A 13,635-nucleotide genomic window follows, 5' to 3' on the forward strand; every position below is an offset into this window, starting at 1 on the left:
AATAGGAGTCAGTCATTGTGATCAAGGTTCATCAAGGGGAGAAATCTTTTAGAGGTAGGAATACATGATTTCTCTGTATCCCATATCACCTGGGAAAACCCTGCTGTATGTTGGGGTTGTAAATGCCTGTAGACAAATACAATCAGGAGGATGTTAATACCCAAATCTAAGGAAACTGCTGTTTTGCACTGTGTATCAGACGTCTGGCCAGCCTGGGTGATTTACAATTGATTACTACACAGCCCCCCTGCAGGTTATTAAATGCTGGGCCAACCCACCCAACCTTTCTCACGAATAGTATATCCCTGTATTGGCTGAAGTTAAAATTAGAGTTGCAACACAACCAGTGGCATACTTTGTTTTTATGGTGGTGGTAGATTCCCCAATGTAAAGAGCAGAATGAGGCACCCCTGTCATAAATGCGACATATGGACAGCTCTCCAGTGGCAGGTTAAAGTGGGACAGACCTTTATCGTGCTAAGGATGCCCTTCTCAACCCTGTACAAATTGCTAATTGGAGTCCCCTGAGTCAGCCCTTTACTAGTTGAGGGGCCACAGCATCTTCAATGGTAAAGGGGGGGGGGGGGGTGTCTGAGGAGTAACAATGACAGCATGTAGGGTACTTTGATCAGCACAGGCTGTGTTTGTGTGATAGGACCTGCGTGTACCCCTGGGGATAACAGAGGAGGCTGATTATGCCACACCTGCAGAAGAAAAAGCATTAGTGGTGGTGGAAATTTTGGTCAAGGCTAAAACAGCAGTTTGTAGGTTATGCAATCTCTCCGCCATTGGGGCAACACACTGAACAATAACAGATTTAAACTTGGTCAAAATAGAATTCCAGTTTAAGGTAGGCGCTTCACGAGCATCCTGGTGGTCTGCAGGTAGATCTTGATTACTTAGGGTTTGTGCCAAGAGTCAACAATTGGAAGTTCGCTTAGGTTGTCGCTTTCTTTTGTCTGAAGGGGTGCAGTCACTACTATTTAGAATTTCGGGTGCTTCATTCCCTATTAGAGGCTCGTGGTCAGCAGGAAACCTACTGGGGGAACAGATAAGTCCACAGGCCCAGAGCGGGAATGAAAGTCTTGTTGGGTTAGCGGTGGGAGACTAAAAGCCCTTCCCTGCATCCAAAGATAATTGCAACTACACAAGGTCGATTTCTTTTGAAAATCACCCCTACTGCACGAGCTAAAAATGAGTCTAAGGTGGTTCCACGAGATGGCTTGTTGGCAGAGTCTTTGTCCCCATGCAGTTTACCCTTGCCCATACTGGTCACGTGTTAACCCTCAAGAGGCTGAGCTGTAATGCTTGATTTGTTTGAGAAGTAGCACACCCTTTGAGAAGTAGCACATCCAAGGGAGAAGGAAAACCAAGCCAGACACAGATAAATCGAGGGATAATGCTTATCATTAGTAGATAGAAATATCAGGGCCAAAGAGGGTGTGCCCAGCCTAGTCTCCTTCGATTGATAACGGGAGAAGACCGGCCAGTCATCGCCTAGGCGCACACTCGGGCACGTCCCGCACTGCAGGAGGAAAGCTGGCAATTTCATGTCACACAGTACGGCCCCCATTTTCTCCTTGGTGCTCTAGGGCTTGTGGTCCTGCCTCCACCTCCAGTGAGCATGCCCTGCGCTGCAGGAGGCAAGCTGGCAATTTCAAGCGCCTGTCTGGCGCACAGTACAGTCCACGCTTTCTATGTGGTGCTCTGGGGCTTGTGGTTCTGTCCTCACCTCCAGTGAGTGTGTCCCATGCTGTGGGAGGAAAGCCGTCAATATCAAGTGCCCGGCTGGCACAGAGTATGGTCCCTGCCTTCTCCACGGTGCTCTGGAGCTTGTGGTCCTGCCCCCCCCCATCTCCAGTGAGTGCGACCTGTTAAAAAATAACCTTTCCGACAGGCCTTTTATGAATTAATAAGTCACCAATAATAAGGCCTTTAGGTCCAATAAGGTAAGGTGCATGGTATTTAAAAGTAGGACATGTAAACTTTACTGTAAAACATGCACTTAACAGTGAAAATGCCTTAAAAGCCATTTTCAATATAGCAGGGCAAGCTGTTCCATAGGAAGGCACTGGGAGCTATATTAAATTAAATAGTGTATTTCCGCTTAGGCACCAACTACAACGTTCACTCCTCGACTGTTTAAAATATTTATTACAAGCCCAATTAATTGGTAAAGTTGGATTTGTAATAAATATTTTACAAAAAATACTTTCAAAAAGTCACCCTTAATCATTCGCATAGGCCACCAACTGTCAACCACGAGCTGAATACTACCTTGTTGTGAACAGGCTTCCAGAGCTAAGACCAAGGCCTCAGGTGTGGATAGGTGCTGTGTTCCTTTGATAGGATGACCATCAGGGCAGTGCCCATGAACCGAATTATCTTCAAAGACACCTACCCTGTCACAGGCAGATGTAACTAGCACCTGAGCCTGCCCCCTCTGTTGTACTGTTAGCCAGCCAGGCCAGTCCCAATTGGAGAGGAGCGGCCCCCAGAAGTGACTTTGTGTGACCACAGAGAAGTAGTTGCTCATTTCCTTGACCACACCACTGGGGTGGGTACAGGAGTGCTGCACAAGGGGAGAAGGTTCTGCCATTTTAGTTTTAGGTAGAGAGGGGCACTGTGGGATTGTTTGCAGAAGGGCACACAGGACCTGCTGCAAAAGTAGGTTGGGGTACACTTGGGAAAGTTTTCCCTATTGGTTAAAGAGGAGGCATGAGTCACCCCCATCCAAAGGCTAGTGCCAGGCATAAATGTGGCACACCTTGGCACCATCTTCAGAACACTACTACACTTGCGGAAGACAGAAGAAGGACTGCACCTGTGAGGAGAACTGAAAGCTTGGATCTGCTCCCACTTGTACCCAGACCTAAGAAGTGTACTCCAAGGGTCAGTTGGGTGACCTATTAAGCTACAGGGACACAAAAGCTAAATGATATCCCACTTTTCTGGAAAAGTCAAGCAGTTCCAATTGGACTTGCCTTGGACCCTGTTGGTGGCTTTTGTTGGAGTAAGCCCTGACTCCCAAATGCTGTTCCTGATGTTCTGGAACCCTTGGCTGGTGTCAGCGCGTACTACTTCTGCCTAACCCTAACACCTGGGACTTAGAAACATTTTCAAGAATTTTGCCTGGATAACTGACTGAAGACCGAGAGAAACCTGAGGCGTAAATCCAACTAAAATGCATTGCTGCTGGGCCAAAAATTCAGGTTGCTCCCACTCTGAGTTTTTCTGCAGCAGCAAATCGATTACAGCGGGATGCTGCGGCGAAAGTATACGGCTCGTGGAGCCCTGCTCGGCCAGAGCTACTAGCCTTGCCCCGCTGGAGGAATGTGGAGGAAGGTTATTAAGTTTGAATATAGAAATATTCACTGGGCAAAGGCACCAAACGTATCCAGCCAGCGAGGGACTTTCACTGGGCACGAATTTTGAATTTCTTGCCAGAAGTCAACTGCTTCACCGGGATGTCGCACTAGAGCTATCAGGCCTCGTGGAGCCCTTCTTAGCTACAGCCTGTGCCTTGCCCCGCTGAGGATTTTTGACTTTCATTTCAGAGACCAAGTCAGAAGATAAAACTTACACCCCAGCAAAACCTGGTCTCTGTAGCCAGCCAACACTCCATTAAAATTGGCCTTAGGTGCCAGTGAAGCACAACCAAATTAGCACGGTTGGCGCTTATCATACTTCGCCGCTATTTTAATTTAAAATTAACATCTATGGTGTCCCTTTTGTGATTTTTGACGTGTGGTGTCATTTTATTCCTTAAAATATTCTCAATTTTTAATAAATTAGAGTGGGATTGCTATTGAGTTATGTTTATGACTGTTATGGTACTTCTAAATGCTTTACACGTTGTAATATGTTAAGCCTGTCTGCTTGGTGCCATAGCTACCAGGGACTAACTAATAATCCACTTTCTCACAATAAAATATAGTATAAATATGTAACTTCCCAGCGCTTGCTTTTTGCTCCACCTATGAGGATATGTGCAAGATGACTCATGAAGAGGGGACTACGGACTGTTCACAAAGGTAAAATTGGTTTTAACCTTAAGTTTACAACTCAATTTATCCTGCTTACACTTGCCAGAAATTCAGAAAGGGATTTCTGAATTGGACATCTCAGCCATGAGTGCGGAGTTCTATGCACCTGTAAATCCCACTCAAGGGGCAGGAAAGTGGACAGTCCAAGGTGTGGTTAGCCTTGGAAGTCTGTGAATGCCCCAAAACATGGCTGTTTGTCAGTATTCGCAAAGTCCTCTTGTTCCCCTTTCCACCCTGGAAAAATAGAGATTTTTTCTCTAGTCAAGCGCTAGCGTAAAATCTATTGTCAAAGCGGGAAGGGGAATTGATCAGCCCTAGATTTGGTGGGGTTTAGGAGAAGGGCTTTCTCTACTTGGAAAAATATTTTGTCTGTGGGAGAAAAATATACATTTTTGCACAGAGGACTCCCCCCTGTGTTCAGTGCTCTGCTGTGCAGAAACCTGTACCTGGCACAACTTCCCAGGCATACTCATGGCAATGTCTGTCAATGCTAGAAGTTAGGAAAGGTTCCTGGAGGCATAGGTCTCTAACTAGACTTGTCCTACTTTCTTTGTAAACTGGGTCCTACGAGAACCGATGTTACCAATGTGAACATCAGCCTTCCTTATATATGCGCATCTGGAAAGATGACTACCACGCATTCCCTAAAACCGGGGAAAAGACAGGATCAAGACAACATAGCCAACCATGCATTGGTGGGCAGCCTCCAGAAACATGCTTGCTCTCCATGCTTGCTCTCCATATGCCAAAAGTGCTGCAGTATTGATGTGGATCTCTACATTATTAATGCTCCTTGTGAGTAAATGGAGGGTATTATATGTTGTGGCTGGGAGACCTCACCGGGTAATACACTACCACCGCTTTAGGACCAGCCGGGTGTTGCTTGTTAAACCTTAGCTCAACCCTCGGTAGCTGTGGCTCTCTGCAGTCAGGCTTATACAAAGCAACAAGTGTAAAGCATTTAAATAAAACAATTGGAGAAAAAAGAAACACAACCGTCAACGAAAAAGACCCACTGGAGGGTACCGGAGATACAGATTTTCCAAGGAACGATAAATCAAGACTTAACTTATCCGCAAACAAGCATTTGCAAATTAAACAAATTTGACACTTGGGAAACTTTTCAAGAAATAATTGGTCAACATGGAATGTGGTTACCTAGTGTTACTTTGGTCGGCCAACTCTGACAGAGAGCCAGTCAAGGGGACCAACAAGGTACGGTCCAAAGAAACAGTTACCTTGCCAAGGAAAGCAATCTTCAGTCCGGTTCCAGTGTAGAGGTCTCTTGACATTGAATTCTATGGAGTGGCCCTGATAAAAGGGATACAGGTTGCTGAAGATGCTCAAAGATGCAGTGCATTTGATGGGGGTCTTCATGGGCTACTTCTCGGTCCATGATCCTGGTGAGGTGATTCTGGCCGCAAGTGTCAACATCCGTCAAAGTCATCTCAGGCTCAGTAGACGTCCAGTCGGCACGAGGTTGCCAGTCAGCCGACACAGCGAAGTCAGCGATTTCCTTCTTTTGGCAATAACTCTCTGGCTAGGGTGACCAATCTGCACTGCAACTAATCTCCCGGGTCCAGCAGACGTGGATGTAAGTTTTGAGTATCGGGTCCTGGTCAGAAAGTCTGCCAACTGACTCCTAGAGTCTCTCCTTCTGGTTGGGGCATGGGAATGTCTTCTCCTCGAGCAGGACACAACAGGCACAGCCTTTTCCTACGCTAGCCCAAAATACAGCAAGTGCCGTCCAACTTTGGTACAGCCCTTCCTTTGCTCTGTTCTTTGTGCAGCATAGCAGTCCTTATCCAGTCCAACGAGATATGGGTTCTGGATGCCAAGGGTGTCCTTATATGCCCAGAAAATGCCCTCAGGGGAGGTCACAATAACTAACCAATGGACTTCTATGTCGCTTTCCGCAGGATGACAACTTCCTGTGACGTGTGCCATTCAGCTTTCCCAGAAGGGTCTATTCTACCCACTCCCAAGATGGTGAGACCCTTCTCTTGGTATGTGGAGAGAGGTAGCCCACCATAGAGGAGTGGCTATCGATGGTCTATATCACCCACAGGGAAAACAAGTTTGCCCATTGTTTTCCACTCTGACCCTGACACCAACGTGCCAACCTAGACAATAGAGCAGCCCCTCTCGAGTGTAGCTACTATTTGCCCTTCAAAGGCGACTTCCCCTTTCAAGCTCTCCTTTTGTGCCAACATCTTGTGTGGCTTCCTTACAGGAGCAACACTTCTTCCAATGGCAGACCTCTATTGTTACCTGTCATGGGAGCCACGGACAAATCTCCTGAGGCGGGAAGAAGACCGTCTGGTGGCCAGCCTCAGCAAATGGCCACTTTCTAAAAGTTGCATGCCGCAACCAGTCAAATTAATTTTGACTTGGGCATCCAGTCAGGTCTAATGTAGAGAGCTGTTTGATAACTTGGAGCACCCAGTTTGGTAGTCCCAGTTAGAGGTTAGCACAGCAGAGGGGTCAGCATGTAACCCTGTACTTGCCCATGAGGCTATCAGTATCCCTCCCAGTAAAACGAAAATCGCAGGTTTGTATTGCCAGAACATGTCAAACACATGTTCTACTCTTTAATAGTTGCTCCCTGTACCCTGCCTCAGGTTTCGATAGGCCTGCTATAGTGGTGAATTACACTCAATAAAAAGGGAGTGTGGGCTTTGCCATGGATTACAGTGGCAAAGTCAAATTAGCAGTTTTAAACTGCCCTTTAAATCCGCAGTGGAAGAATGAGAGTCACATTTTACCTTATCCCACTCAGGGTGGCACATTAGGTACTCTAGTCCCTGAGAGGACACTCTGACTTACAGGCCTTGGGTACCTCTAGTACCGTATACTAGGGACTTAGAGGTAAGTTAGCTTATACCAATTGGGGGTAGGCCAATCAAGTATACAAACGTTATTGGTCAAGACACTGGCAAAGAGGTCTGGTTAGCAGGTCTGAGTGTGATCTCAGAACCAAAAAAAACAGCAGCATCATTCCAAAACTTTGGGAATGACTAACAAAACAAGCATTGAAAATGCAATAGGTCCCGCCTTTGATTAGGTTAAAGCCATTTGCTTTGCCTATGGTATTGTATAGCAAAGCAAATGGCTTTAACTTAATCAAAGGCGAGACCTATTGCATTTTCAATGCTTGTTTATTTTGAAATCTGGGAGCCTTCCTGTGACCACACTTAGATTTGCTCAGACTTGATAATCTCCGAAGCCCAAAATTATGGTCAATTGCCTCTGCCCAGCCTGGCTCAGCTCCACTCTGCTTAGGTCTTAAGGCTTGGCGGGCTGTCTTCTCTCCCACTGGCCCCTTAAGATTGTTTCTGTGGCTCCAAGCGCCACAAAACCGGAAACAATTAGACCAATCAGCACAAAGTCAATCACATTTAAAAATAAAAATAAAAAGGGAACGAGAGCCAGGACTCCTATGGTCGGCCTCCCCACACAGTCAATAAGCAGCCATCCCTCGTGGCTGCCAGCACTCCAGTTATCGCCGTGAAATAAAAACGCCAGGCTCACCTTTTCAATTGAACTCGCTGCCGCTGAGCACCTTCCTTTCCATTTCCCTTGCGCTCAGCCATCAGTCCCATGCTGCCTTCTGCCCTCCGCACACCCGCAAAACCAGCCAAGAGGGCTGCAGCCGAAAGAACTCCAATTTGAGGCACAAATAAAGCCGGCTCCCAATATTAACGCTTCTTAGCGTGTGCCGCCGCTGCACTGATTCCCCGGCCGCGGCATCCTTATGCCGTACGTGGATCTGACAGTTGGGCGGAGGAGCTCTAGTCACTAGCGGCTGCTCGCGATCATCCCGCCTCGAGATTACAAGATTTCTTGTATCCTAGCCGCAAGCTTCCACCTCAAAAAAGTAATTAGGGTTTTCATTGCTCTGCCCAGACTTCACTCTGCAGCAGACTTATTTTAGCTAATCCTATATTTAATTTCTCTTCAGAATCTATGATCAGTGGCCTTCCGGAAATATGCTTTTAGAGGGATCGAGGCGGTTTTGATGGCGAAGAGGTAGTCTCCTGTTTATAATTACTGAATGGCTGCTAGATTCTGTTTAATGTACTAAAACGTTCATCTGTGGCTTCGAAGCATTTTAACTTGGCACGTGTCATTTAAAAATGGAGCATCTATGTTAAAATAAATTTTGGAAGTGGCTGCGGAAGTCAGAATTGAGCTCTGTCGATTGATGAGAAGTGAATATCAAGGCAGCAGGATAAAAAGATGACATGAAAGTATACGATCGCGATGAAAAACTGGTCGTTTCAAACAGCTCTGCAACCTATTTATTCATATTGCGTATGTGAGGAAAAAGTCTGACAGATACAGATGCCATGGATTTTTTGTGAACACAGGAAGCGAGTGGTTTGACGCAAAAGGGATTAGACCGTGCGCTCGAAATAATTTATAGGAAGAGCTGCGCGCCTTTTCTGGTGGAACAGACATTTAATGTCTTTGAAGCTGTAGAAAAAAAGCTTTCTTGTCTTTATGTGGCCATGTGTTTGAAACACATGGCCCCATAAAGATACGAAAGCGTTCACGGCAGAAGGAAGGCAGACAAGCCTGTCCAAATGGGACGGCTCAAAAAGCCAAACAAATACGTCATTAACAGCTCTGTTCCAATGGCTGGCCACCGTTTAACATAAACGGTGACGCCAGCCAATGGAAAGAGGGGCGGGGCTTAAAGCCCTTTACCGAAAAGACCTCAAAACGTTAAATCTCGTTAGCGAGACTGCGCATGTGCGCAGCCTACGCTAGCCGAGACCTAAAAAGGCATTTCTTTACACTCCTACCTCCAGAACCCTCCTCTGTTGCATCTGCTTCTGGAACCAGCTCACAACTCTACTGTGTTGCATCTGGAAGCAGCTCACTTGCAGTTTAGAAGAATTCTGAAGACCAATTACAGAATTCTTCTACTTTTGTATTCCCTTTGCTCCCTCTATTACTTCACCTTCTTCCTTGGGCGGCATTGTTCATTAACACCCTTCCCTGATCTGGACTTCTCTAGGGTCTTGACGCAGTTATTTTGTGCTGAAGTGCTATACAAAATGTCTAAATGAATACATGGCGTTCAGGTGTCGGAGGTCAGAGGTACTTGGGAGGTGAAGGATCATGCAAAACAGCTGAGCTGACTTGCATCTTCCCTGCTTAAGAACCATTTAAGTGGCGAGTATAACAGCCAGCTAGCTATCTCTATATACACAGTCCAAACCTTTGCAATGTCAGTTACAGAGCCCAGATTCATACATAGATACTCACCGAGCACAGAGGGTCAGAGTGCGTTCTATTTATTATATTTACATAAAGGAGGTATTTAGTGATATAAGGAGAAATATTCTATTTTTTATTCCAAGAGAAAGAAAGGAAAACTGATTATAGTTTATGTGTATATGAGGAACTTTGTACTCTGGAACACAAAGATTGTTAACCTCAAAAGTTGTATTGTAGATGTCTGATAAATACTACAGTTAGTGTACTCTTATACAATTCTTCTCCCTTTGGAGAGTGAAACTGAAATGCTTTGACTGATGGACTGCTAAAACATGGCTTGACAACCCTAAGAGGAGCTAGTGACAGTTAAAGTCTCTGAGTTCCACAACTACTACCCTTGTGGAGTTGACACCAGAGAACCAACTACAAATTATGAGCCATTCGAGCCACAGGAGCAATCAAGGTTGATAAAGGGCCAATAAAAGAAAAGGAGGCATTGTTCTGTTAGCAAGAGAAAAACATAATCCTTAACTGTACCTGTCAGTGTACCAACCAATTCTCAGCAGGTGCTATGGAATGTTTTGCTTGATTCATTGATAGACTGAAATTGTAAAGGAAGGCTGTTTCGTTAGACATATAATCATAGGGAGATTCATGTGGAGCGGAACCCTGAATCAAGCAGATGCCATAAGAATGATGTAGGTCATTTCCCAACTCAAGAGTGTCAACTATTGTAGTCATGTCATTGGTAACAATGTTCCGAGCCGGACTTAAATCAAATAGGAGAGCCTAGTTATCCCTTGCAATGCATACTGAAAGATGTAAACAAGTATCTTTGATATCCTTGTTCCAAAGGCAATCTTCCACTCATCGAAAGGACATGATGTATGTCAGTCTCAACATAGTGACATTCTATACTAGAGAAACGTGATTGATACTACAAAGAAAACCATTGTAAAAACCCAGCTCCCAATCAGGCCCCTGCCTTATGGAGTTGATCTGCAAATGAATGGCCACCTTGGCCAAGAGATTGTCTGAGGCCATGTGACTGCAACAGTGAGAAGGAAGGTGTTGGAGGTGGTAGAGTGTCACATGGATAAACTGTGATCTCCCACCAGTTGCTAAGAAAGGGAGATAGTCTGCCTCCCAGATTTTATATCCACCTGAGAAAGTAGAAACACAATCTGTAAATAATGTGTACACTAAAACATAGGTTCAGAAACCAGGAAATCCCAGTTAGCCTTCTGATCTGGAAACTGATCCACCTCCTGTATTTAATGTAAGAAATCTGGGTGTTCTACTTCATGAAGAACTCCCACCAATTTGACAGATTTCAGTAGATGCAAAGAACATGTTATCCATTTTACACTGTGTACCACATCCTTTGACATTTTCTCATATGGTACAGGGGAGTTTTATCTTAATAATCCCTGTATTACAGTATCTTAGCAGCATATACTTGAATCTGTGCCAGTAGTTGATGCAATGTCTCTAACAGATCAAAAATGTGATGGCATGTTACCTTGCCCATTCATATTCATTAATGTAAAACAACAGGACATTTTTAATTGATTAAAGGTGTGAGAACCACATGGCAAGGCTCTCTCCACCAAAGAGTTACATCACTATTGCTATTGTCCTATGCAAGGTGAGAGGGTATACAAATGCAGATGATTTCCTTCAAAGCAGCACTGCCAGATCCTTCATTGGTCTTCTGTCTTCTTAGCTACAACAGCCAGAAAGCAAGTTGAGGTCAAATCCTAGACAGTGCACGTTCAACCTGTTCTACATTAGATAATGTTAACAAGCACGATCTCTCACACATTGTAAAATCCAATGAGAAAGTTCTTCAAATTAATGTAAACAAAAGCTAAAACAAGCAGTAATAATCAAAACCTACCCGTTCTTTATCCACAACCAAAAACAGCTCAACGTATCGAGTTTGTGGAAGGATGGCCCGTTTTTTCTGCAAGCATAAGAAAATGCATAAGTCAAGCCATTCCCAAATAATTAACAGAAAATAAAGAAAAGGAAAAAACTTTGCCTGGGCATTACACCACATATATGACCGTTTTTCCAGAAATTACTGTTATTTAAAGAATTTCTATTAATAGTTGATAAATAATGGAAACTAAATGCATTAAACACAAATGTATTTCATTATATATTTTTTTCAAAGATCCTACATAATGCGCACAAGCATACACAACATAAAAGTTACAAAAGCGTAATGTGACATATTGGTATGACATGTATGTGTAATGTTCATAAGTTTCACCTATAAGCTCAGATAAACTTGGTGAAAAAAAACACTTCTATCCATTTGCTGAGAAAGGTTCACCCTCTTCTATGTCTAACTATCTTATGAAACTTACAAGTCCTCTCAATACTAGATTATTGCAATGTCATCTATGGAGCCCTTGTAGTCACGCATTATGATCACACAAGGAGTGACAGTTCTTCTAAGACTTCATGTCACTGTCCAAGGGAGCCATTTTAATTACAACATGGAGCACGATCCTGTAAAGTCTTGGATTTTAACTTGAACCAGTTTAAGAGGAACACAGCTATCCTCAATTTAGGAAAGACCTTCAAACCTGTTTTTAGAGATGCCTTCATCACACTACCACCACCATGGCACCCCCACACCCTTGCCCAATTACAGGAATATTGCCATATCTCCTTTAAGATTTCTTAAGACCACACTTCTCTGTGATTTCCCTGGTACACCTGGATCCGTTATTTCTGTGTTCGTTTGGACCTTTAATGTGGACATTGTCATTGTGATCAATAGTCATCTACCTGGATTCTGGCACAGTTACTATTTATTTTCTAACCACTTAGTGCACTTAAGAGGCTGTGAAAAGCTATCCGAAACTCCTTAAATAAGTATATTAAACAACTTATAATTGGACCAAGGGCCTGATTTAGATCTTGACGGAAAGGATACTCAGTCACAAATGTAACAAATATCCTGTCCACCGTATCAAAAGTGCATTATATTTTATGGCACTTATAATTTGGCGGACGGTATATCTGTCACATTTGCGATGGAGTATCCCATCTGCCAAGATCTAAACTGGGCCCTAAGTTTGTAGACATGGGCTTTTCCAGTATAGTTCAAGAAGTGTAATGCACACTTCCAACATCTCAGCAGGAACCATATGACCCACAGGAAAAGGTGCAAGAAAAACAGAAAGTGTCTAGAAGTGTGCTGTCTAGACTGAATAGAATGGATTGATTTTCTTTTTTTTGTTAATTTTTTTATTGGACATATCCAGAAATTATAAATACAGATACAATCAAATTCATATAGAATGGAGACAATTTAAAGAGTAAGAAAATCGTTGAGAAAGTAGAACATTTTACACATAAAAAAACCTATAGATAGTAAAAAATAAAAACAGGGGAAGATCAAGAAAAACAACAAACATTTCATTACAGTTTACCCAGGATTATCAATTAAAGTGCATGGAGAAGCTCAGCTAGTTCATCCTCACGTCTCTACTCCATTCAGCCATATGCGCCCAGATCTCCCTCGCCCGAGTCCTGGCCTGTCTACCTCTACAAGCATATATTGACATCTCTTGTTTGTATATCCCGAGGAGCCTAGCAAGCCACATATGAAAGGTTGGTGGCTCAGTATCTTTCCATCTTGTGGCCAATAATAACCTAAATACTGCTGCCCCCAGAAACAGACCATATTCTTGTTCGGTGTTGAGACCCAGAGTACTATCATATCCGAGAATCAGCAGGGTCGGGGTTAATTCTGGTCTAAAACCGAACAATACTTCCCAAAAGCCTAACAGGCCTTCTTTAAGTAAGGCCAGTTTGTCACAGCCATACAATATATGTATCAGAGTGGCAGGTCCAGACCCACATCTAGGACACTTGTCATCAACCCTCTTCCCCCACTGATAAAGTTTAGCAGGGGTAAAGTAAAGATTAAATATCATTTTATAAATTTGAGCTTTTAGATTCGAGGCTAAGAAAATATTTGCAGTTAGGGAAAGGCTCATGTAAATATTCACATAGGGGTTGCCCAGTTTCGTTACCCAAGATGCTTCAGTTTTTTCCAGATCGTCGGGGCTTTTATCAAGAAGTATTTAATAATAGTCCCTAATTCTGCTCGTTTCCCTAGTTACCGCTTCTAAAAGCGGTATCTCATCCAATTTAATTTTTGGCTTCCATGTGGTGAGGACATTCTTAATCTGGACAAATTTAAAATATTGGTTGCCTAGAACGCCAAACACCCACTGTAGCCTAAAGAATTGAGCATCTTGTTCTCCCCCACAAAAATCTCCTATTGTTCCTACCCCATATTTCTCCCACTTTTTCCCCATATCATCGTTGGCCAAGTATG

General features: G+C 43.8%; 1 protein-coding gene across 1 annotated transcript in view; it reads right to left on the reverse strand.

Moving 5' to 3' along the window:
• Window positions 1–13,635, reverse strand: part of ADAM9 (ADAM metallopeptidase domain 9) — a 764,238-nt gene that overhangs the window by 322,601 nt on the left and 428,002 nt on the right. Inside the window, exon 7 of the mRNA XM_085634568.1 lies at window positions 11,173–11,238. Coding sequence (XP_085490694.1) covers window positions 11,173–11,238 — 66 coding nt within the window. The remainder of the gene's footprint in view (window positions 1–11,172; window positions 11,239–13,635) is intronic.

Source organism: Triturus cristatus, chromosome 11, assembly GCF_964204655.1.
Source record: "Triturus cristatus chromosome 11, aTriCri1.1, whole genome shotgun sequence".
Lineage (NCBI taxonomy): Eukaryota > Metazoa > Chordata > Amphibia > Caudata > Salamandridae > Triturus > Triturus cristatus.